Source organism: Notamacropus eugenii, chromosome 3, assembly GCF_028372415.1.
Source record: "Notamacropus eugenii isolate mMacEug1 chromosome 3, mMacEug1.pri_v2, whole genome shotgun sequence".
Classification (NCBI taxonomy): Eukaryota; Metazoa; Chordata; class Mammalia; order Diprotodontia; family Macropodidae; genus Notamacropus; species Notamacropus eugenii.
In genome coordinates this window covers 317,081,596-317,106,249 of record NC_092874.1, presented here as the reverse complement: position 1 = coordinate 317,106,249, position 24,654 = coordinate 317,081,596, and the positions used below count along the sequence as shown (strand labels likewise).

The 24,654-nt window shown below is 41.2% G+C and overlaps 1 protein-coding gene across 2 annotated transcripts; it reads left to right on the top strand.

Moving 5' to 3' along the window:
• The first annotated feature begins 225 nt into the window (after positions 1 to 225).
• On the top strand, positions 226 to 23,549 carry GRHPR (glyoxylate and hydroxypyruvate reductase). Of its 2 annotated transcripts, XM_072596778.1 has the most exons (9): positions 226 to 378; positions 4,731 to 4,861; positions 6,799 to 6,871; positions 7,058 to 7,174; positions 10,583 to 10,671; positions 12,291 to 12,395; positions 16,415 to 16,550; positions 21,763 to 21,893; positions 23,125 to 23,549. In XM_072596778.1, exons 1-9 carry the CDS (start codon positions 293 to 295, stop codon positions 23,244 to 23,246), a joined length of 990 nt encoding a protein of 329 aa, XP_072452879.1. In that variant the 5' UTR covers positions 226 to 292; the 3' UTR covers positions 23,247 to 23,549. The 2 variants fall into 2 exon arrangements, with proteins under 2 accessions (XP_072452879.1, XP_072452880.1); XM_072596779.1 differs by lacking the exon at positions 4,731 to 4,861 and having other exon boundaries at positions 324 to 507.
• The last annotated feature ends 1,105 nt before the right edge of the window (positions 23,550 to 24,654 follow it).

The following is a 24,654-nucleotide window of genomic DNA, read 5'->3' as shown; positions in this document are numbered from 1 at the left end:
GAAACCAAACAAGTGTTCAGCCATCTCAGGAGCGGAGGGAGAGGACGCGGGCACAGCCGCTGTCCCTGCGCACGGGTGCTGGGCCACAGCCCGAGCCCGGAGCCTCGCAGCTGCCGCGGGGAGTGGGCCGGCTCAGGGTCCCGGGAGGGGCGGAGGGAGCGGGGGCGTGGCCGGAGCGTGGCCACGCCTCGGGAGGCTGAGGCCCCGCCCCCACCCAACCCCTGCTGTGGCCCCGCCCCCGCCCACCCCCTGCTGAGGCCGCTTCTTAAGCCCTCCCCTGAGGCGCAGACAGATGAGGCTCCTTGCGCGACTCATGAAGGTGTTCGTCACCCGGAGGATGCCCCCCGAGGGGCAGGCCGTGCTGGCCCAGGCCGGAATGTAAGAGGGGCGCCCCCAACTCCGACCCCCCACCTCGGCCGGGCCTCGACTCCCCGGAGCCCGTGCGCCCGGCCACGTTCTCGGCCGTGGAGCGGCGGAGCCTGGGCCCCGCGCGCGAGGCTGCCCGGGGTGCGTGCGGTCGGCGGCCCCATTGCACCCCACGCCGCGCGCCCCGTCCCCTCCCGAGCCCGCGCCCCCGGCGCTTGTCCTACTTGGGCCCCCAGGTGTCCTCAGCTGGCCCGGGCGATCCCCAGGTCCAGTGTCCGCCTGGGTGCGGGGGGCAGAAGTGGGGAGCCGGCCTGGGGCGCAGGGGGGCGAGCGGGACAAGGGCGACGCGCTCCAGGGACCGGAGCCGGCCTCCGCGGCCCGGCCCCTCCAGCCCGGCCGTCCCAGCCCGCCCTCCCCGGCCCCGCCGCCGGCCCCGCTGCCGACCTCCCCAGCCCGGCCCCCGCAGCGCGGCGTGGTCCGGTCCGGTCCAAAGGTCGCAGGAAGCACCGAGGGCCCCCCCCCGGCGGGCCGGGCCAGCGGTCCTTTTTGCAGAGGAGGTCCGCAGGGGCCTTCGACAAGGCGCAGGCCTTGCCTGTGCCGGTCAGCCTGGCCTGGCCGGGGTAACCATAGCGCCTCAGTCTCCTCACTCGTAAAATGGACCGTGGGGGGGGTGGGGGAGGGGGAGCCCCCCCAGCTCTGGGGCCACGGCCTGAGGTTCTCTCAAAGACTCACAGTCCCAAGGGTCAGGCTGGGGCAGTTCTTCACTGTTCTTAGCGGGGTGAAGCCACGAGGCTGGGGGGTGCTGCCAAGTGCCCTCGTCATTGTTTACCCAATCCGGATAATGATTTACCCAGTCCCGGTATGACTTCTTGTTCTTTGGGCGCATTTTGAACATCTTTTAAAAAAATAAGGTTTCACTTAATTTTGTGGAAGGAGAAGCGTGCCTGCGTGTCTCTTAAGCCAGGGCGGTTGTATGGAGGTTCTTGGCTGGGCTTCCTGCTGGCTTTGGTGCCCGGCTGTGTAATAAGAGCACCTAGTTCCCAGGATTATGATGAGAGCCAAAAATGCTGCAGGAAGAGCCGTGCGAAGAACCTTGAAACTCTGTATCAATGCTACTGTTACTGTTATTATCACTGCCCCTCCCGTGGAGGAGGAAGGTAACCTCTCATAACATCTCCCTCTTCCCCCCCCCATCCTGGATTGGGTGACTAAATGACTGGCACCCCCTTTGCTGGTCGTTCATGTCCTTGTGAATCTGTTCTATGTGGGTTTTCTTGCAGCCAGGATGGCAGATGAATATTGTAAGTCATAGACTGTGTCCTAATGTCACCTTCTTAATGTCGTTTGTTTTTGTTGAGTTGTTTCAGTAGAGCCTGACTCTTTATGACGACACTTGAGGTTTTCTTGGCAAAGATACTGAAGCGGTCTGCCATGTCCTCCAGTTCATTTTACAGATGAGGAAACTGAGGCAAACAGGGTCACACAGCTAGTATAAGTGTCTAAGGCTGAATAGGAGCTCAAGTCCTCCTGACTCCAGGCCTGGCACTCTGTACACCGACCCAGTGTCCCCTTCATGAAAGGGCAAACAGTAAAATTGACTTTATTCTTTTGAGATTACCCTCCCCTCATGTCCTACTCTGCAATCAATGACAAGATAAAATTTGTTAATACTTTACTTTTGAAGGACTTTATACTTCACTACATGTATACTTTACTATTCTTATGAAGCAAGAGAGTAAGTGGTTGGTCAGTCAAGCCAACTTGGTTTTTCATTCTCTTCCTTCTGAAAAGTTAAGGTCTAGTTTACGCAGGTCTGCTCATCATAACTTGTTAAAATGTTGTAATAAGAATTCTTATGTGAAGATAATACCTCACTACTTACTTCATAAGCTTGTAAAGAAACCGCAATTTGTTATTGGCCCCAATGCAGGATGTACCCACCTCCCCTAGTCTGACTAGAACAAAACCTTATCCAAAAAAAAAAGGAAAAGAATGGTACCAGTGGAAGTAATGAAGACAGAGAACAATGATGATAAAAATGAATAAAACATTGAACTAAATAGATTTTAAATATTTATAGTAAATACGTTTTAATATAATTTCCTGTGCATCAAATGATATGATATTTGTAAAGTGCTGGGTACATAATCTGGCATACAGTAGGCCCTTATTTCCTTCCCACTCCCTTACCCCTAGATCCTTGCTCTCAGAAGCAGTGGATAAGTGCTGGACTTGCAGTCATTAAAAATTTGACTTCAAAGATTCAGGCTTTGACACCAAAAAGTGTTTTGTTTTGTTTTTTCACTTATACCCTGAGTTTCAGAAAGCTTTAAACCTAGTCTACTAATTATATAGAAGGGTTAAGCTTTGCTTTGGATGGCTAGGAAATCATAGGTCCTTTGACATAATTTTGTGTAATTATTTTTCAAGGAATATCTTTTTTTATTTTTAATGAGATCTCAGTTTAATGGCATGATATATTCAGACCAATAATGAGCAATAACCAGTAAAAAAAATTTGTACCTAAGAGGTGTGTTAGAGGTACAAGATAATAACAACAAAAAATTTTTTTATTTAAAGGACAAAATAAAAGATATTTGGGTTTGGGGATTTAATACCATGAAAATCCACATTAATAAAGGTGAATTTTGGTCATTCCAAAGCACCAAATGCTGGCCAATTGCATTTGCCACAACTGACATTATCGAAAGAGTCTTACTGCATGAGATTCAAGAATGATGTCAAAGGATCAGATTTACAATTTAAAAAATATTAATTTACCTTTATAAAACTGTCCACTGCTTCCAAAGTATGAACTGTCTAGCCAGGCCACAGACATTGCTTCAGATCATCCTGAACTGGACTCTCCCTTCCACCATCTCCGTGCCCCATTCTCTGCTGCTGTCCCATATAGGACCTCTTGAGACCAGACCCCAGGGGACTTTTAGAACTCCCACCTCGAGGCTGTAATCTTGAGCCCAACTGGCACCAGACTCCAGACCCTCTACACCCTAATCCTCTAATTTCTACTTTTGGCTGTCAAAGCTGTAATCAGATCAGTATTAGCATTACTTCTCTGGAAAGGGAGTATCAGTTGACTTCCCTGTTCCCTTAGACATCCACCATTCCTGTGACTTTGAAAACCAAACTCCCTTCTTTGGCCACCACTCCCCATGGATATGTGTGGTCTTATTAGAATGTAAAGTTTCTTGAGAACAAGGATTGTCTTGATTTTGTAATTTATCTCTCCAGGACTTAGCATGGTGCTAGAAATATAATAAGCATCCAATGTATATTTTTTGTCCATTCATTCATTATTAAAAGGAGTCTCTTGACTTGAGAGGGTCATTAAGGAGGTCCACATTAGGTTTTTAGCAATAGTTGGCGTGCTTATGAACATTTAAATCCCCTGCTGCCCAATGCTGGTAAACTGGTGATGAAGACCTTTATAGCTACTCTATATAGCATGGGTGACCCAGTTACCATAGATCTTTACATCCCTGGGAAGCACAAGGGAGCATTTCGAGTATTGCAGGAAGTCTCTCACTCTCTGCCAAGATATCTACTGCGATTTTACCTCTTCAGCTGCCCCAGAAGGAAAGTGAAATTCTTGGGGAACCTTAAATATCATCCAGTCTTAACAAAGTCATTTGCTCAAGGCTGCAGAATTTGTTAGTTCTAGAATACAAATCTCCTGATTTCCATCTCTCACAGAAACTGAAACTAGAATCTGGACTTAGAGATTGCCCTCCTTCAAATTTTCCTCAATTTTTTCAAAATGTTCCCATCTCTGGCTTGCACAAATCCAGATCCCTACAAATTAAAGAGGTAGTATTGCAAAGTGGATAGGGCACCTGACTTGGAGTGAGGAAAACTGGAGTTCAAATCCTGTCTTGGACATAGATTTTATTTTTTAGAATTTTAGAAATTTAGAATTTATTCTTAGATATAATTTAAAGTGTCTCAGCGGATGGAGTACCCAGCCTGGAGTTAGGAAGATCCGAGTTCAAATGCAGCCTCAGATACTTACTAGATATGTGAATCTGGGCAAGTTTCTTAATCTGTTTGCTTCAAATGGGAACGTACTAGAGAAGAAAAGAGTGAACCACTCCTGTATCTTTGCCCAGAAAACCCCACAGACGTAGCTACCTAGAGCTGAACATGCCTGAAAGAGAAAGGCCCTGCCTCTTAAGCCCAAGGCACTTATTGAAAATAATAATATCACAGGGTCATGAGGGTCAAGTCAGATAGAGCATCCCAGAGCACATCAGAAATGGGAACCATTATAGTGATAGCCATGGCTTGACTGGGTGATTTCTGACACCTGTACGACTGTGTAAGATATGCATTAACTCTTCTTCCAGTTCTAACGTAGAACAGTGGGAGGCAGATGAGCCCATATCCAGAGAGGACCTGCTGAAAGGAGTGGCTGGAGCCCAGGGTATTCTTTGCCTTTTGAGTGACAAAATAGACAAAAAAATCCTGGATGCTGCAGGTGTGTATTGGGGTCCTCAGTGAAGATTTAATACTGTAGCCTAAGGATTCTGGACATCTCTGATTGGGTCAGAGTTGTATTTTGGGATTGTTGCCTCCTCTTAAACTTTTGTTTATTTTTTTAAACTAGTTCAACTTACTACATGCCTACTTTCTGCCAGTCTGGGCACTAGAGATAACTGTCCTCAAGACCTGTTCAGAAATAATGCTTTACTACAAGGGATGGTTTGAGAACTGCAAAGAAGATAACCAGGCATTGGGTTCCCATCCCATACATTTGGGGAGAAAGAAATTACTTTCAGTTGGTGGGCTGAGATATCAAGGAGATGGCACCTGAATTGGACCCACGAGAAAGGGAAGAAAGAAGGACAAAGAGAGGGGAAAGAGGGAGTAACATCAACTGTAGAGATAAGGGAGGAGGAAGAATCCGTTCCATGTGATCAAAAGCACAACGATGGGCTTTTGTTGCAAGACAGAAAACAGTCTGATTTGACCTTGGATTAGTAGGCATCTACAGCCTTTTTATTTAAGGGCACTTCTTAATAAAGGGAATGTAAACTGCTGCCTTGTAAACTAGAGCAAGTGTAAGCATAAGCAAAGTGGGATTAGTGGTTGATTTTTTTTTCTTCTTTCTGGAGTTCAGTTTCCCAGGCTCATGCTAAATTGAAACTATCTGAAGGATAATTCACAGCTCTGCTGAGTTATGTGGGTTGTGATGCCTTCTGGCTCTGAGCCTATTAGTTGAAAACTGTATATACTGGGAGGTTGGTATTTTGCTTTGGGGGCTCACTCATGGGAAGTGCTTTTGATGGGACTCTGGGTAGCCATTTGTTAAGAGCCCTCTGACTACTCAGATGTTGGTGCTCCTGTGATCTGGTGGTGTATGGAGGTGGTTGTCTTATTGTCTTTAGACAGTTGGAGCCCTGTCTATTGGATTCTTTCTTGGATAGTCACTTCTTTCTAATTATCTGTAATTAAAGTAAGATTGTAAGCCCCTTTGAAGCTGTCTTTCCTTTAGAAAAGCAGATCAAAGAACCTGTGCTAGTAGCCCACCTTTTGTGCTAGTGTGATTGCTAATACAGCAAGTTACCTGTAACATCTCTAGACCTCATTTCACTTTTCTATAAGATGAGGGAACTAGGTGAAATCAGGAATTCTTAATCTTTTTTGTGTCAAGCATTCTTTTGGCAGTCTGGAGAAGCCTGTGGACCCCTTCTCAGAATGTTTTTAGATACATAAAATACACTTATTTTGAAATGTTTTTAAAAATCTGCTTACTGTAGAGTTTGAGTTAGGTTTCAGTTGTTGCTGTAGCTGTGTGACAGGGACCACAGTCTGAGACTATGTTTCTTGATCTATAAAATGGGGATAATTTATACCTAATTTTAACAAATTTATAATTTAATTTTATTAAGTATTATGAATAAATTAAAATAAAGCATAAAAAAGTAATAAATTATACCTAATTTTCAGGATTGTTGTAGTGAAAATACTTTATAAACTATATAATGTTATAGCACTTACATTGAAATAAAGATGTAATTTTTTTCCCATCCAAACTCATATCCCGTGCGTGTGTGTGTGTATGGATGTACCCTCAGGTTAAGAAATCCTGGCTTAAATGACCTCTAATGCCCTTCCCAGCTCTAAATTCTACAATCCTATGCCTGTTCTTTGTATGTACTGTGACCTGCACAATGCAGGCCTTTAATAAATGTCGGTTGTGTGTAGCTGAATGCCAATAGAAGGCCTTCTGGCAGAAAAAACTGAATTGGACCCAAAACAGCAAGAACAAAGGTCGCATTTCCTAAAGAGAAAGTAAGCCACGTTAGATTTTATATCAGTAACTTCTCTGGGAACTGTCAGGATTAATGCCTAAGCACATCTTAAATTCTATAAAGCAAGACAGCTAATTTTTGGTTTCTTTCTGTTTATCAGGATCCAATCTCAAAGTAATCAGCACATTCTCGGTGGGAGTTGACCATCTTGCCCTCGATGAAATTAAGAAGCGGTAAATGCAGCCTTTTGTTCTTTTCTAAGTATTGTAGGAGTGACTGGAGGGGGACAAAGAAGATTCCTGATAATTCAGGCAGAAGGATTGACTAGGAAAGCAGAAAGACTTAGAAGAATTCTTGAAAAGAAAAGTAAAGAAATCTTTCCATGGCGGTTGTGGAAACTTTGCTTCTTCCATTCCTAGAGGGATCCGCGTGGGCTACACACCAGACGTCCTGACAGATGCCACAGCGGAGCTCGGGGTGGCCTTACTCCTCACCACCAGCCGTCGGCTGCCAGAAGGCATTGAGGAAGTGAAGAAGTGAGTGTGTGTGTGTGTGTGTGTGTGTGTGTGTGTGTGTGTGTGTGTGTGTGTGTGTGTGTGTGTGTGTGTGTGTGTGTGTGTGTGTGTAGGGAACGTTCCAAGAGGTTTCTCTTTTGTCCCATTAACTCTGCATTCTACATGGGCCAGTACAGTGGTGGGGAGCCTGTGGCCTTCTAAAAACTTAAGTGTGGTCTTTTGATTGAATCCAAATTTTAAATAATGGATTCAGTCAAAAGGCCTGCTTAAGGATTTAGAAGGGCACAGGTTCCTCACCCCTGGACAGAGGTAATGCCATTCCCAAGCTACCAAACATTTTACCTTCTCTTTCTTTCTCTTTTTCTCTCTTTGTCTCTTTTTTTAACCATGAAGCATATTTTAGTGTAATGTAATTTTTTTTAAATTGTCACATGTATGGTAACTTTTTATTAACCAGAATATGTTCATTAATTGTAGCCACAGCACTCCATACCCTTGACAGTGTCAGATCACAGAGAGTAAAACTTCCTTAGGAGACTTTTGTTTCAGGTGGTTGTTAACATGTGTGTTGGAATTATTGAATAAGTGGATTTTAAACTCATCTTTTTTGAAGCAGATAAATTGAGACTTGCATAGGTCTTCCTCCAAAGGTGAGAGGAATAGAACCCCCTTTATACTTCATAGATACTGATGCACAACTCTTTTCTTATTGGGAAAAAAAGAAAACAGAAACCTGGAAAGACATCACCATGATGCTGAGTGTGTTAAGTAAAAAATGTGTTTGGAACATGAAAGTATAGATAGCACCTAGTGATTTAGCATGATTGTTCCTGTTCAGTCATTTTCAGTCAAGGCCCTCTCTTTGTGACCCTATTTGGGTCACAGAAGTAGAGATACTAGAGTGGTTTGCCATTTCCTTCTTCAGCTCATTTTACAAATGAGGAAACTCAGGCAAACAGGATAAAGTAACTTGTCCAGAGTCACACAGCTACTAGGTATCTGAGGCTGGATTTGAACTGAGGACTTCTTGACTCCATGTCCAGTGCTCTATCCTAGTTGACCCTTAGACACGATTAAGGGCTTTCATTTTCTGCATATTCAGTGCTTCAAAATGGGTCTCTTCTACCTTGTTACTAGGGACTTTCTGTCTCAAATTATTAAAGCCTTGGTTTAATTCAGATTGTCTTGGTTTTGGAGTATAAGTTTGGTGAGGTTGAAAGCACCTTGAATCAGGAGACTTGGTTTTGAGGCCTAGGTTTAACAGGCATTGCCTTTGTGACCTCAGGCAAGTCACCACACTGCTCCAAACCTCAGTTTCCTTACCCAAAAAATAGGGACAAAGTACTTGTAATACCTATCTCACAAAGAGAAAGTGCTTTGTAATAAGCCATAAAGTCTTAATTAAACAAAAGCTATTATTCCTTCTTCATTCTTCATTTATGGCCACCTTCCTTATTCCTTCCCACACTGCTGAGTGTCAGTGCCACAACTCATCTTGAAAAACATTTATTAAGTTCTTGCTGTGTTCAAAGCATTGTTCAAAAATGGAGTAATTATTACATTCCATTTGTATTTTGGGGTAGCAGCTCCCCAACTAATGTGGAGGTTCGGGACCACCCTGGAACCAGAGCTTCAGAAACCCTGTAACACTTTAGATGTTGCTTTATTCCTGTTAGTGCTTGATAAACGAAAGTGTGCCTGGAGTCAGGGATTTATTGATTTGGTCAGTGTCTCAGCCAAACTTCTATACCTTTCTTCCACTTTTCTCCTGTCAGTATCTTGATCTGAAAGGCACTGGCCTAACTGTATATCAGTGGTTCTTAAAGTGTGGCCCACTGGCCTCTAGGTGTCCCTGAGTCCGTTAGAGGGTTCATGAGGTCAAAACTATTTTTGTAATGATGCTAAGGTGCTATTTGCTTTTTCTAACTGCATATCTGTGGGAGGCAAAATTTTCTTCATATGTAAACCAAAACTGGACCCTCCTCACTTCAGAGTGAGTATCAATAGTAACTGTAGCTGTTTCCCTCCCAGCCTGAGGTCTTTCTTTTCTTTGCATCATTAAAGGGGCCATGTCCTAGCTACTTCTTAAACAGGCCTATTCAATGAATGGATGTTACCTCACCCTAAGTGAGAATTTAAGTGGCCTAAAGGGACCAAGGTCTCCCAGTGCATCCTGGGGCATCTCCAGTCATCCTGAGGAATATCAGACCACTGGATTCAGATGGCTCTGGAGGAGAAGTGAGGCTGGTGACCTGCACAGCCCTCCCTCACTCAAAAGAGAATGAAGTGCAAGTCATGTCATCATTTCTCTGATGGGATGGTCTTCTTCAGCAACGAAGGACGAATACAACAGCAAGATGGAATGTAGAAACAGACAGGAGAATCCAGCTATGTCTTCTTTTCAGTCAGACATTACCCAAACAGGTTTGCAAAATTATGACATAAATAATGCCACTTTCCCCACCAAGTTTTGTTTGTTTTGGAAAAAATAGTTATTTTTCCTATTTTTCATGACTTCATATTTATAAAATGGGCATCCTTTTTCTTGCCAGCGTGGTGAATTAGGGAGGAGTGGAGAGAAGGAAAGAATTTGAAACTGAAAATAAAAATTACTTTCAACATAGTTATTTTTAATAAAATATTGTTTATATTACATGTAGTGGGGGTTTTTGTTAAGTTGTTTCACTTGTGTCCAACACTTCATGATCCCATTTGAGGTTTTCTTGGCAAAGATACTGGAGTGGTTTGCTATTTCCTTCTCCAGTTCATTTTATAGATGAGGGTTTTTTTTACAGGGTTAAGTGACTTGTCTAAGGTCAGACAACTGGGAAGTGTCTGAGGCCAGATTTTAATTCAGGGAGATGAGTCTTCCTACCTCCAGGCCTAATAGCTACCCAGCTGCCTGTAATAGATTTATATTGCTAAAATTTTATAAGTTTTAATATCTAAAATGGCACATATAAATACAGATAACCAAAACTTTTTAGATAAACAAAACTTTTTGGAGCCCTCAGTAATTTTTCAGAGTGAAAGTGAGTCCTGAGACCAGGACGTTTCATGACCACTGACACAGAACAACTACTGGTAACCTAAATGCAAAGATTCTTTGAGAGGTTGTTCATGTCCCCATTACATTTTCTTTTCAGAGCCTAGAATCAGGGAGACTTCTCTTCCTAATTTCAAATCCAGCCTCAGACTAGCTATGTGACCCTGGGCAAGTCACTTCACTCTGCCTCAGTTCCCTCATCTGTAAAATGAGCTGGAGCAGGAAATGGCAAATCACTCCAGTATCTTTGCCAGGAAAATTCCAAATGGAGTCACAAAGAGTCAGACACAACCAAACAACAAAACGACTGAACAATACACTTGAGGCATAATAGTGAACTCCTGCCACAGTATTTCAGTTTTTTTCTTTTCTTTTTATTCCAGTGGTGGTTGGACTTCATGGAAACCACTCTGGATGTGTGGTCACCAGCTCTTGGACAGCACAGTTGGAATTATCGGGCTGGGTAGGATAGGTAACATCTCTTTTCTGCATTTTATCACATTGGTTGGAATTGAGGGTATACACAGTAAGCTACTGTCTAAAACCATGCTGAATGACCCTTCTGTTGTTGCTCAATTGATTTACTCATGTCCAGCTCTTCGTAACATAATTTGGGTTTTTCTTGGCAAAGATATTGGAAACAGATTCCCTTTCCAGCTCATTTTACAGATGAGGAAACTGAGGAAAACAAGGTTAAGGGACTTATCCAGGGTCACGCAGCCAGATTTGATCTTGGGAAGATGAATCTTCTTGACTCCAGGCACAGTGCTCTATCCATTGAGCCACCTAGCTGCCTCCAAGGGAATGAGTAAATAGGCAGAAAGCAGTGAAATAAACCTTTATCTGATGGTAAAAATATAGAACTTAGAACAGTAGCAGCCCATTTCACCCATACACCTAAAATGTAATCCTTTGCATTATCTTGTTTCTGATTTTTAAAAAAAATCAAATAAGCAAAAAAAAACCCCAAGGGCTTAAAAAGATTACAATGTGAAACATCCAAAGGAAAAAAGTGTTTAGTGTTAGTGAAGAAAAGCAAAGAATTCTCTACAGGCCTAGAGCTTAAATTCACCATTTGAAGGCCCATATTTGATATGTTTGGAAACAAATGAGCACAAGCCTTGGAATCATAAACCTTGGGTCCAAACTGTGGTTCCCATATTCACAAACTATGTGATCAACTTTTTGTCATCTGTAAAATGGGGAAAACAAACAGCGCTGAATTTTTATGGCCTGGATTTGAATCCTAGACCAGTGGTTTACTAACCTCCATGACTTCAGGGGAATCACCTTCTCCCTTTCCCCTAGACTCAGGACCATACTCTCTCCTGGGCCTTACCATTACTCATCTGTAAAGGGAGGCAGCTGTACCAGATTTTTCAGGTCTGGAGGGAGGGAAAGGGTTAGGGGAATGATTTCTCCATGATCTAGAAAATCTGGGTAAAATTTTTTGGTCCTTCCTTTGTACCAGAGAAGAGGTCTGAATTATTATGGTATTAAAAGATAAAATATATTGATATTATACAATACTATACATATATTTTATGCATTTCTGAGTTTCTAAACTTTTTCTGGGTTATCTGCTGGCCTTCATGTGTTGTCTGAGGCTTCTGCAAAACTCCCCAAAATTTCCGTTTAATTTCTTAGGCCAGCCTGCGATATAGCAAATCTGTAATGGGGAAAGTTGTGATGTGGAAGGGATAACTCTACTCCTATTGTCCCTGTTTGGACATAATCCTTTCCAAATGCTTTTCCCTCTCTCTCAAGTACAACTGATTCTATTATCCAAAGGAATTTAGAGATTGCTTTGGTGGGAAAAACAAATGACCATCACTAACCAGGAGACAGCATTTCTTGTATTCGACGATCAACCCACTTCCTACCTCTAATTAATGAAGAGCTAAATGAAGATGAAGCTGCCTAATGTTCCATGTTCTCCCAAAGTCAAGAGAGCAGACACACTGGCTCCAAATGGTTCTGTTCGATCATAGTTACAGGAAATAACTACTACCTCAGTCCCCTCCTCGCCAGCCTTGGGGTAGGTGAGGTGAATAGGACAGAATGACATGGATGCTATTTTCTCATTTTCAGGCCAAGCTATTGCCCGTCGCCTAAAACCATTTGGCATCCAAAAACTTATATATACTGGACGCCAGCCCAAGCCCAAGGAGGCAGCTGAGTTCCAAGCAGAGTTTGGTAAGTTTGGCATTCATTTAAAAAGCAGTTCATTTAAAAGCAGTTAAAAAACAAGGCTAGGTTGTTTCTGCTTTTTATGTCATGATAAATCCTGCAAATGGGAATTACTCGGGTCTGCTTTTGTTCGCCATTTGCTCCAGGGGCCTTTTTAAAAAAAGACCAAAAAACACACTAGGGCAGCTAAGTGGTGCAATGGATAGAGCACCAGCCCTAGAATCAAGAGGACCTGAGTTCAAATCTAACCTCTGATACTTCACACTTACTAGCTGTGTGACCCTGGGCTAATCACCTAACACCAGCTGCCTCACAAAAACAAAAGCATGGTATAATAAAGGTAAACATGGCCATAGTAGATAGAAACCTGGGAAGACCTGGTTCATGTCCTGCTTCTGCCATATCCAGGCTGAGTATCCTGGAGCAAAACTCCCAGCATCCCAAGTCATTCTCCATGACAGAAACAGTTGCCAGTCTTCATTGAAAAGGGGGTATTTCCATGCCAAAGAATTCCCTGTGCCAGTGATATCACCAGTCTGGACTTGGAAGAAATGCATTTGCTATAAAGTACAAAAGACTTCGGTTTGAGTCCTAGTGCCAGCTATGTGACATGGGCCACTGTTTGAGCCTTTGTTTCTTGATCTGTAAAATGAAGACACTGTACCTCCTACTTTGCAGAGCTGTTGTGAGGAAAGCACTTTATAAATCATATAATTGTGACCTGTGATTAGCTGTGAGTAACTTTAATGGTGTCAAAAGCATAATAAACCTTTATGTGCTGATTTCTTTGTCCTTGACCTCCATTTTCTCATCATCCTGAAATTTTTGAACTAGAAGTGACACAATCATCTCATTTAATGCCCTCTTTCACAGGTGAAAAACTGGATTAGCCATCTCCATCCCGTTTATCTTATCTGTAAAAAGAGGGGACCTGGATAGCCAGTTTCTTCTCCCTCTAAAATTCAGTGAGATAGCATTAATGATTTTAAAGTAATTACAAAGTACAAATGCAAAAAATCCAGGCAGGTGAGGTGGCCTTGGCTAAGGTCACAGCGCTCATTAACAAGAAAGACAGCCAAGAAACATTTATCAAGTACCTGCTATGTGCCAGGCATCATGCACTGGCTCCCAACGCGGTACTGTGTCAAACCAGATGAAAGAACAGTGTGAAGAAATGAAAATAACCCGGGATTTGGAATTGGAAGACCTGGGCTAGACTCCCAGCTCTGCCTTTTACTATCCATGGGACTCTGGTTACATTGCATAGTCTCTCTCCTTTCTTCATCTCTGTAGAGGCTGGGCAGCTGGGTGGCACAGTGGATAGAGAGCACCAGCTCTAGAGTCAGGAGGACCTCAATTCAAATCCAACCTCAGACACTAACTAGTTGTGTGACCCTGGGCAAGTCAGTTAATCCTCTTTGCCTCCGTTTCCTCATCTGTAAAATGATCTAGAGAAGAAAATGGGAAACCATTCCAGTGTCTTTGCCAAGAAAACCCCAAATGGGGGAATGAAGAGTCAGACACAACTGAACAACAAACTGAGACAGCTGAACTAGGGTGTGTTCTCTAACCTTGCGTCTTGCTCTAAAGTCTAGATGACTTTGACTGATAAGGAAGGAACAGAGAGAGGAAAGCAGGCCCTTTTCAGTGTGTTGCCCATAGGGTGTCACTCCTTGGGAAGTGACTGTTTTTGAGGTAAAATTTGAGAAGCTAGAATTCTCTTTCTCTGCCCCATCTTTGAAAACTCAGGGTGCCCTTTTCCCCCTTACTGATATTTTAAGAATTCTAATTGTCAGACGGCTTGGGTCTTTTTTTAACTTATTTTTGTCCTTATTCCATCCTTTTAGTTTAGATTGGCTTTGAGGTTTGGTGTGTTCATTTTTTTTCCTCATGCCTCAACTACCAGGAATATTTCAGCCCATGCCTCAGCCTCTGAGACAAATAGATAAAGATGCTGCCGGGCGTATCATAGTTCTGAGAAATATTCTGTAAAGAATTCCCTTCTTAATTGCCTTTGGGGGTGGAAATGCTTATAAATTCAGTTCAACAACCCTCTAGGTGTAAAGCATTTTATCAGGTGCTGGGATTACAAAAATAGAATTAAATAGTCTCTGCCCTCAAGGAGCTTACCTTCTGTGAGGGGATACAACGTGTCTGCAAGTAAGTAAATACAAAGTATGTGCAATATTATACCAATTAATTTCAAACGGGACAGGGTGCTAACTCAATAACGAAGACTGCCAAAGACTTTGAGGGGGAGGTAGCTCCTGAATTGTGTTTTGAAGGAAGCCAGAAATCTAGCATCATCATCATAATATATTACAACAATGTATTAAAATAATACTGTTCTATTGATTATAACTATATATAATTTTTGTTATTTAAAAATGTTTAATTATTATTGCTAAGATTTATAATAAACATCTACTGTGTACCAGGCACTATGCTAAGCACTTTTAAATTATTATCTTATTTGATCCTCGTAACAACCCTAGGAGATAGGTTTATTATCCCCATTTTACAAATGAGATTGAGACAGAAGTTAAGTTATTTGCCCAGGATCATACAACTGATTAGTGTCTGAGACTGGATTTGTATTCAGGTCTTCCTGACTCCAGCCTGGTGCTAAAGTCTAAGATCTTTGGATAATTTCAATCAAAAAGAATTATCTTTTACTGAATTTTCCTGATAGTATTTTAATTCCAGGTCATTCTATGCCCATGAAACCTAGGCTCTTCAATGTTAAATGAAATTATGATTAAATCAGTAGATGTTAGAGCAAGACAGAATCTTGGATATTTAGCCCAACTTCTGTCATTCATTTTTACAAAGATGGAAACTGAGGCCCAGAGAACATGAGTGATTTGCCTAAGGTCACACAGGGCATAATTTTAACTCAGATCTTTTGGCTTCAAATACTCCACTCCTTTTTCAGGTTGGGAAGCCAACCTAGCAGTGCTCATGGAGGCTGGGCAGAATGAGTCTCAAATCTATAAAGACTACCTTAGAACAACAGAGAATTATCAGAAGAGCATTTTCCTTGAAAGATTGACAAGTATGAAAAATGTTTAAAATTCTGTGAGAAATTGCACTTCATCACCCATTTGTATGTGCGACATTGTTACAAAGTGTCAGCTAAATTTGTTTTGTTTCATACAGCTATATCACATGTTTAAGAAGCATATCTTTTAGTTATTTCACATACTTTGGCTCTCTCAGCCTCTAAACACAAAAGCATTTTGAAATTCATCTTGTTTCATAATGTCTCCTATCTCTTTGTTTCCCCAACACGTCCTTTACTTTTTGGTCTCTGTGTCTAAATATCTTCCCTCTGTGTTCTGGCAAAAATACATTTCAATTGCCTCTTCACAGCTACAAGTTTTTATAAATTGTATGAAACAAAACAAATTTAGCTGACACTTTGTAACAATGTTGCACATACAAATGGGTGATGAAGTGCAATTTCTCACAGAATTTTAAACATTTTTCACACTTGCCAGTCTTTTAAGGAAAATGCTCTTCTGATAATTTTCTGTTGTTCTAAGGTGGTCTTTATAGATTTGAGACTCATTCTGCCCAGCCTCCATGAGCACTGCTAGGTTGGCTTCCCAATGCACAGCCAGCCCAGAGTTGTGTGAGAATTCTGAATTGCTTGACCGCCTGCTTTTAGCCTGACTTTTTTTTTTTTTTTGAGGCACTCAGGGTTTAGGTGACTTGGCCAGCACATAACTACTAAGTGTCTGAGGCCGGATTTGAACTCGGGAACCCCTGACTCCAGGGCCAGTGCTGTATCCACTGTACCTCCTTGCTGTCCTGAGACTGATTCTCTTATTGGATTCTCTCCACCCCCACCCCAGGTCCTGGAAACTGTATTTTAATTTTCAAGGCTGGTGTAATCATTTCTAAAAAAGGAAAACTAGGCCATTCCAAGAATTAGTGCCTCAAAGCATTGGTCCCCATTTTTTGGGGAGTGATTTCACTCTTGTACCTCTTCTGTTCCTCTCTCCCCCCATTCTTCTCTGAAGTTCCTCTTGAGCAGCTGGCAGCCCAATCGGATTTTGTGGTGGTGTCTTGTGCTCTAACCCCTGAAACTAAGTTGCTCTGTAACAAGAACTTCTTCCAGAAAATGAAGAAAACAGCTGTGTTTGTCAACATAAGCAGGTATGGCTTTCTGGTGATTTTTAAAAAAATAGACACTACTATGCTTTTCTGATTTTGATTTCACATTTTCAGTGCTACTGAACCCTGTTTGAACATGTGTGTCTTTCTTTGAACCAAGCCAGAGAAAACCAGAAATAAAATGAAGACCATGATCTCTGTTTGATTTTGAAAAAAATACTAAATCTCAACTGGAATGTATCATACTCCCTGGAAGGAGGAAGCCTTAACTGTAGACTTTAAATATTTGCATAATCCAGCTGGTCTCAGCAGAAACGAAACAGGACAAAACTCTTTTGCCAGTTATTTTGTAGCACAGAAAATAGGGTGAGTTTGAATTCCTCCTCAGACACTTAGTAGCTGTGTGACCTTGGGCAGATCACCTTGCTTCTTAGCCAGAGATTTATCATCTGTCAAAGAGAGAAGATAACCGCCCCTAATTCACAAAATTTCTGTGAGAATCAGTAGAAACAATATATGTAAAATTCCTTTTCAAATCTTACAGTGCTAAACACCAGCTATTATTCTCATTTCTAGGAGCGATGATGACAATTCTTGGCATTGCTTGATGAAAGACTAACGTGCTTTCTTCACCAGGGGGAATGTTGCCTGTTAGAGAATGTCTTCAGCTACTTTTCATTAAATGGCCAATCATTTAGCAACTAAGATCTTGGGCTTCCAGAAATCCCTTGGCCTACCAAGGGATCTACCAAGTTAGGTGCACAAGAGAGGCTCCAAATCCCTTCACTGCAGAGTTCTGTTCTCTGAAACTTTTGGTTGTTGAGTCATTTCAGTCATGTCCAACTCCTTGTGACCCCATTTGGAGTTTTCTTGGCAAAGACACTGGAATGGTTTGCCATTTCCTTCTCCAGCTCTTTTTCCATATGAGGAACCTGAGGCCAACAGGGTTAAGTGACATGCCTATTATCATGCAGCTAGTAAATGGCTGAGGCAGGATTTGAACTCAGGTCTTCTTGACTCCAGGCCACTGCTCTATCCACTGTGCCATCTAGCACTTAACACTAATAAAGAATTAATTTTTAATCTGCCTTCTTGGAAACCTATTCAGATTAAAAATTTCCTGTGGGTGGTTTTGTTTGTACCTTTTCTGTACGAAATAACCCTATAGGATTGTCTCTGGTAACCAACTTTTTTTTAATTCTTTCTGATATAGCTGGTATTGATGATAGAGTCTTTGGGGTCTTGCATCCCTATGAATTCGATCAAGTGAATTTTTCGCTTTTATCTGCTGTGAGAGAAAGAAAGGGACATAGAAGATATGGTCCCTACCTTCAAGGTCCTTATGGCCTATACAGAGCTAAAACTAACACATGTGAACAAGAGACCAATATAAGACTGCATATAACAGTTATAAATTATGTAGCATGGCAGTTAAATATGGCAGTGGCACAGAGAAACTACATTGTAGTTGAGAAAGGCTTCATTGTCCATCAAGGGTGTGCATCAAGGCTAAGGGTTCTGAACCTGGGTACTTTGAACTTTAAAAAAATACTTTGATAATGATTCATTTTGTTAAAAAAACGTTTTTTCTGAGAAGAGGTTCGTAGGCTTCACCAAGATTACTAAAAAGGAATCTATGTCACTAAAAAAAGGTCCAAAATCCCCTGATCAAAGCCTTAAGAGATGCATTGAATTTAAATAGGGAGAGGAATAAAGAACTTGTACAAGGTAAGGAATATAAAATTCAGGAAAGACAGTGAGGAGAACAAGCAGATACTTTAGAAGTATTGGTGGGAAGATTTGGATTCTACTTGATGGAGGCAGTTGAATGCCAGACTGAGTTTATACTTGAACCATCATGGAAATTTAACCAATGTAGAGGAATTGACACCAAGGAAGCCAAAAGAGCCCAGAAATTGCTTCAGTCATCAAGGAAATGATCTCCTTGCCAAGCAGAGATGCGTTGGCCAACAACACCCATTTAGAAGATAAACTCATTTGCAAAAGCCTGAGGATAGTTTTTGAGACAAATTTTTTTCTTCTTTAATAACAATGGGACTACAACATTTAGTTTCTGATTTTTCAGTCTGCAGCATGCTAAAGGAAGGAGTAGCATTGGTACTAAAAGGTGAGGGTGTTGGCACATAGCTGTAGTTCTGCTACTAGGGAACCTGAGGATAGTGGAGTCTTTGAGTTCAGGAGTCCTGAGCTGCCGTAGGGCTAAAAGCGATGGGGTATGTGCACTAATAAGAAGTCTGGTGCCAACATGGTGAGCCAATTCAGGGGGAAAACCACCAGACTGCTCAAGGAAGAGTAGAGCTTTTGTGCTGGTAGGTAAGGCTGGAGATCCATGAGTGGCCCCTGCACATCCACAGAGTCTTGCTAGTCTCTTCCCCGCCCCCCCCAAAATGGCACCAAAGAAGGCCAGAAGATCCACTATACCCATAGAGGAAATATGTGCTGGAGAAACATTAATTTTGAAAGCACTGAGAAATCAGTTTTTAAGAAGAGTTAAAACTACTTTTAACAAGTAGAAGAAAGTCATAAATGATATTACAACTAAGAAAGACTGGTTAGAAGACATGAAAAACTGACCTAATGTGCCTTCTTTTCTCTATAAAATCTTTATGAGGATGAATTACAATTAAAGGATGTCAGTGAAAAAACTACAAGAATGGAACAGGAACAGCCTTTTCTATTTAATATTCTAAAACAAACCACATCTTCATTGGTCACACAGTTGACCAGAAGGAGCAGAGACTGTAAAATCTCCGTATTTACTGTTTATTTTGTTCAGTTGTGTCTGACACTATGTCGGACCTCATTTGGGGTTTCTTGGCAAAGATAATGGAATGGTTTGCCATTTCCTTCTCCAACTCATTTTACCAATGAGGAAATGGAGGCAAACAGGATTAAGTGACTTGCAGAGGGTCACATAGCTAGTAAATGACTGAGGCCAGATTTGAATTCAGGAAGATGAGTCTTCCTGACCACAGGCCCAGGACTCTATCCACTGATCCACCTAGCTGCCCTAAGTATATGATACAGCCTTAATTGCTCTCTTTCAACAAGATATCTCTCAGTCAGTCAAGAAAAGAGAAATATAAAGACAAAAAAAATGAATCTATACCTGCCCTCAGCGAACTTATCTTCTGTGGTACAGACAACATGAAAATATATGTACAGTAAATACAGAGGATATTTGAGGTAAATACAGAAACCCAGGTACTAACGCCAGCTCTGCCACTTTCTTTAAGAACATACAATATTCCTTGATAATATCCTAAGGATAATTTGTTCAATCTTCTAATCATTGATATTCCTATGAAATAGGGAAACATGCTTACCAAAGGTATCTGCCAATGTCCAACATAGGTCAAGAGTGTTGAGAGATGTTTATTTTATATATATATACATATATATATTACATATAAATATATAAAATAGGGTTCTCCAGATGCTTCTGTTTTCAGAAGTCATAGATTGAGTTGATTGTACCCAGGCCAAGAATACTCCCAAGCCTCCTAAATGAATGGAAAAGCATTTATTCCATGTTTACTATGTGCAGTGCACATGGAAAAAGAAACTAAATGGATGAAGAATGCCTATTGTTCAGACTACTATGTAGTTGTAGGGACAGTCCCCTGGGACATTGCATCGGTACACATCTTAGATAGGGAGTTAGGCCCAGACCTGTGTAGAAATCTGCAACAGACCAGCCTGGGTTATTTTGGCGAAATTCTGTATTGCTTTCAGTGATCTCAAACTGCACTGTTCCGTCTTCCTCATATATAACAATGTATTCTAACCATATTCCTTCCAAGTTGCTACACTCCAGCCTCTTGCCATCCTGGAACCTGCATTCCTGAGTGATTGGCTCATCGTATCTAGAGATCTCCATACCCACTTTGGTGATGCACACTAGCAGTCTCCCTTACATGTGCATACCCTAATTATCCTGTTCTATCCACCCCTACTCCTCTCCATCTCTTAATCTGGGAACAGTCATTCCTGGAAAAACACTTTACGAGTCCATTCACCATTACAGACCAAAACACCCTCCTTCCCCCTACTCTTGCTTTCCTAATTCTTGTCCTGATAACAGTAATCAAATCAACACTGTCTTGCCCATTTTCGTATCCCTACTGCTTAACACAGTGCCTGGCACATAGACAGCTAGGTGGCACAAGCTAGAGCACTGGGACTGGAGTCAAAAAGACCCAAGTTCAAATCTGGTCTCAGACACTTCCTAGCTGTGTGATCCTCAGCAAGTCACTTAACTGCTGTTTGCCTCAGTTGCCTCAGCTGTAAAGTGGGGATAATAGCATTTAACTTGCAGGATTTATCTTATCTTACAAGGATTGAATGAGATTAATATCTGAAAGGGATTTAGCACCGTGCTTGGCACACAGTAGGTGATATATAAATGATAGCTAGTAGTAGTAATAGTCAGGATGAAGTAGTCAGTGGATGCAGATGTTTAGAAGACATTAGCCAGTAGCTCTGGTTTTCATTACTTTGAAGTTTTAAGTACTTTCAAGTAACTCTGAGTAACATCAATACCGGGCATTATCAGGTTGTGATAAATTTTTCGGTGATAGTGAAAATGGTATGCTGGTCCATTGATCCATGAATAATCAGGAATGATTGGCCATGGCTCTGGTTCCATCTTCTCTCAGCCAGTCCTGATAATTGTCACTTTTACAGAAAGGCTGCTCAATATTCATCCTTTGACAATGTACCTTATTGTCCAAACTATGCTCTGTAATTTTAGGGACAGTTCACTGAGGTGTTCCATTAATACATTTATCTTAAATAGTAGGGAGTTAGATCCAGACTTGTATAGATCAGGCAGGATTAATCTGGGGAAATTATATATTGTTTTCAATCCCTTGATAAATACTGATAAAGATGTAGTGAAAGCTAGTTTCATGGGGATGTCTTCACTCTTAACAGCTTTGATGTGGCTTAAGTGAACCAGTGGACCTGGCTCACTTATTAAAATTTTAATTGAGAACGGGAAACTGAAGTCTTATGTAAATATCTATTACTGATGTAAAAATTTTTTTCTTAAAGCTAGACAATTTAGTGTTATACTTAGCATGGACTCCTCACATGTGTGGGGAATTGTTTTTTTGCGGGGGAGATGGAGTTTGTTTTTTGGTTTTCTTTTTTAAACAAAACTCAGAAGAGGCTGTTATGTCCTTTATTGGATGATATACCAAAGTACCATTCTAATTGCTATGGTTCCCAGGGGAGATGTGGTGAACCAGGAAGACCTTTATCAGGCTTTGGCTAATGGTCAGATTGCAGCAGCTGGGCTAGATGTCACAACCCCTGAACCACTGCCCACAAACCATCCTCTCCTTTCACTGAAGAATTGTGGTAAGATTTGAGTTTTTAAAATCTAAGCTTAACCTTTACTCCTCAAAGTAGAGAGGTGGGGAAGGGACTGCAGGGACAGAATGATGTATGTATCACATCAAATAAAGTCATATCATTGGCCAGTTTTGCTTAAGGGAATATGGGAAAGTAGTGTTTTTTTTTTAAAGACATCAATAATTTCTTTAAATTTAAGGTGACTTTTTACCTTTAAAAATACTATTGAAGTTCAAATTTCTAGACTCTATTCTGAACTCTGACTGAAGCTGTTTCTTTAAACAAAAACTTATTCCTCAGAAAGTTTGTCATTTGTAATGTTTTGCTTTTAAAAAAAAACAAACTAATCAACAGCTTATGTTGTATTTAAGCTCTTGGAGTTGTCAGCAGTTATTGTTGTGTTGTTTGCCCTTCATTCTCAAAGAAGACCATGACATCAGAAAGATGATGCCGTGACTTACAAGTGAATTGGATTTAAGTGAGGGAGGACTATGCATGGTCACCAGCCTCACTTTCTCCTCTGCAGCCACCTAGGTCCAGTGGCAAGATATAGATCAGGACAACTGGATATGGCCTCCATCTGTCAGCTAAACTGTTGGTGAAAGTATTACCCTCCATCCCATAAAAACAAAAAAGATCTTGCCCCAGTTGACTGATGCTCAGTAGATCAGTGCCCACGTTGTGAAGAAGTGACTGTAGGTTTAAATATGATCCAGTGACTATACATAAAAGCATTTTGAAAATTTAAAGTGCTATACAAATATTAACATTCTTTATCATTTAGGGTCACTGCCTTAAATAGTAGCTGTTTATTAAAAAGTACCACACTCACATGTATGCTTTTTGCTACAAGCATCATTATGTTCAGTACTGCCTTTGAATCAATCCTTAAAATGAAAAAGAGTGTATTCCAAGAGTATAATTTTTCATAAGCGTTCTAATTACATTGGACTTTCTGACATCCCTTTGGTAAGGAGCCATCAACTTATGTCGAGAATTTGGGCCTAGAAAATTTAATAGCTCCCAGATTATTTAGTTCATTTCTCCAAACTAAATTTCTGTTACCATGACAGTTGTTGGTGAAATGATGTGAGGCCAAAAATAAATTAATAAATATGGAGTTGTCATGATTCTCATTTTACTAGCCAGAAAATCTATTCAGTTGAATTCTGCGTAAATACTGAGCCATTACACTTTCTTCCTGCCATTTTTTGATCACCTTCCCTTTCCTTTACAGTGATTCTACCACATATTGGAAGTGCCACATATGGAACCCGAAACACTATGTCAGTGCTTGCAGTTAATAACTTGTTGGCTGGCCTAAAGGGGGAGCCAATGCCAAGTGAATTCAAACTGTGAAGATTAAACAATTAGAATCTTACGATTGAGTAAGATTGAATAAAATAATTATTATATTTTCACTTCTGCTAAACAGAAGCATGTTACTTTCACCTGAATGTTTCTCCTATCGTAAAGAGAACAGTGGGGAACCCACCACCCCACACTTCCCTCAAAACTACATGAAAAGTGCTTAAGAGTAACATTTACTTTGTGGTTATCCTAATAATTTAGGAAACAAAGGTGTCAATGAGTATGCAACTTTTGTTGATGAGTGTTATCTAGTCTTAATTTCAATAATTAAATGACCATTGAGTTACTTAATATGTGTGTCTAATTAAATATGAATATTTGCATACCTCTTATGACAGAATCCCATGGTTAAAAGGGATCTTCAGAGTCCATCTTGCTAAATTCATATTTGAAAAAGAAGTCCCCCAACACCCAAACGTAGTCATCCAGTTTTACCTTGAAAACCTCTACTTATGTGTGTATGCCCTTTTTCGGGGTTGTGCTCACTCACAGCACAGTTCCCTTCATTGTCTCTTGCCATTGTCACCCAAGACAACAGCTTTGACTTTTAGGTAACAGTATGAATTTTTCCTCACATGAAGGCCAAATTTGCCTCTGAAATCTACACCTACTACTCTTGGCTAAATATCCTCTGAAGCCAGGAAGAGCCAGTTTAGTTCACCTTCTGAGTGACAGCCTTTTACATAATGGGAAACTTCCATACCTCCCCCCCCCCCCCCCCCCCCGATTTCTTCTCTAGGCTAAATAACCCTACTTTCTTCAGTCTTCACATCCAACGAACTTCAGTTTTCACAAGCCTGGTTAGATTTTTTCTGGACACACAAATCAGAGAACACAATTCACGTCTCTGAGTTTCAGTATGAATTTATGTTGGTCACTAAGCTTTAGTAGTCACTGATTTACTTTATATGGCAGCTCCCACATCCTCATTTCTAAGGGCAAAGCAGTACAGACTAACTTCTTTATGATTTCTGAAAAAATCTGACCAAAAGTAGACCAACTCTGGGCTGTAGTAACAACAGCATCCTAACGTAAAAATAAACTTTTACTTGGATTGCATGAACTAGTGGCCTGCACGAATGATTTCTAATTCTTCACCTCCCATTCAGTTTGCCACGTTTCTCACATCAAGCCATTTTACCAAAACTGATCATAATGCAAAGAGCAAAGACTTTGAATCAGAAGTCTTGGGACTTGACTACTCTTTCTGCTAGTGAATACTTACATCATCTTGGACAAAAAACCCGAATCATCCCTCCGGCCCTCAGTTTCTTCTCTATAAAATGGGAGGTTGGAGTAGATCATCTCAGGCTCTTTCCAGCTCTTGCCAGTCATCATTTTGAAGGTATTAATGTACTTATTCATTCAAAGGACTTTTTTCTCAATATTCACCTCA

What these genes read in the sequence shown, in the direction of transcription:
- GRHPR (XM_072596778.1), top strand. Translation starts at nt 293, where the DNA reads ATGAGGCTCCTTGCGCGACTCATGAAGGTGTTCGTCACCCGGAGGATG. An exon ending in TATCGGGCTGGGTAGGATAG is followed by an intron (nt 10,672 to 12,290) that starts GTAACATCTCTT and finishes TCTCATTTTCAG; the next exon opens with GCCAAGCTATTGCCCGTCGC. An exon ending in GTGTTTGTCAACATAAGCAG is followed by an intron (nt 16,551 to 21,762) that starts GTATGGCTTTCT and finishes TATGGTTCCCAG; the next exon opens with GGGAGATGTGGTGAACCAGG.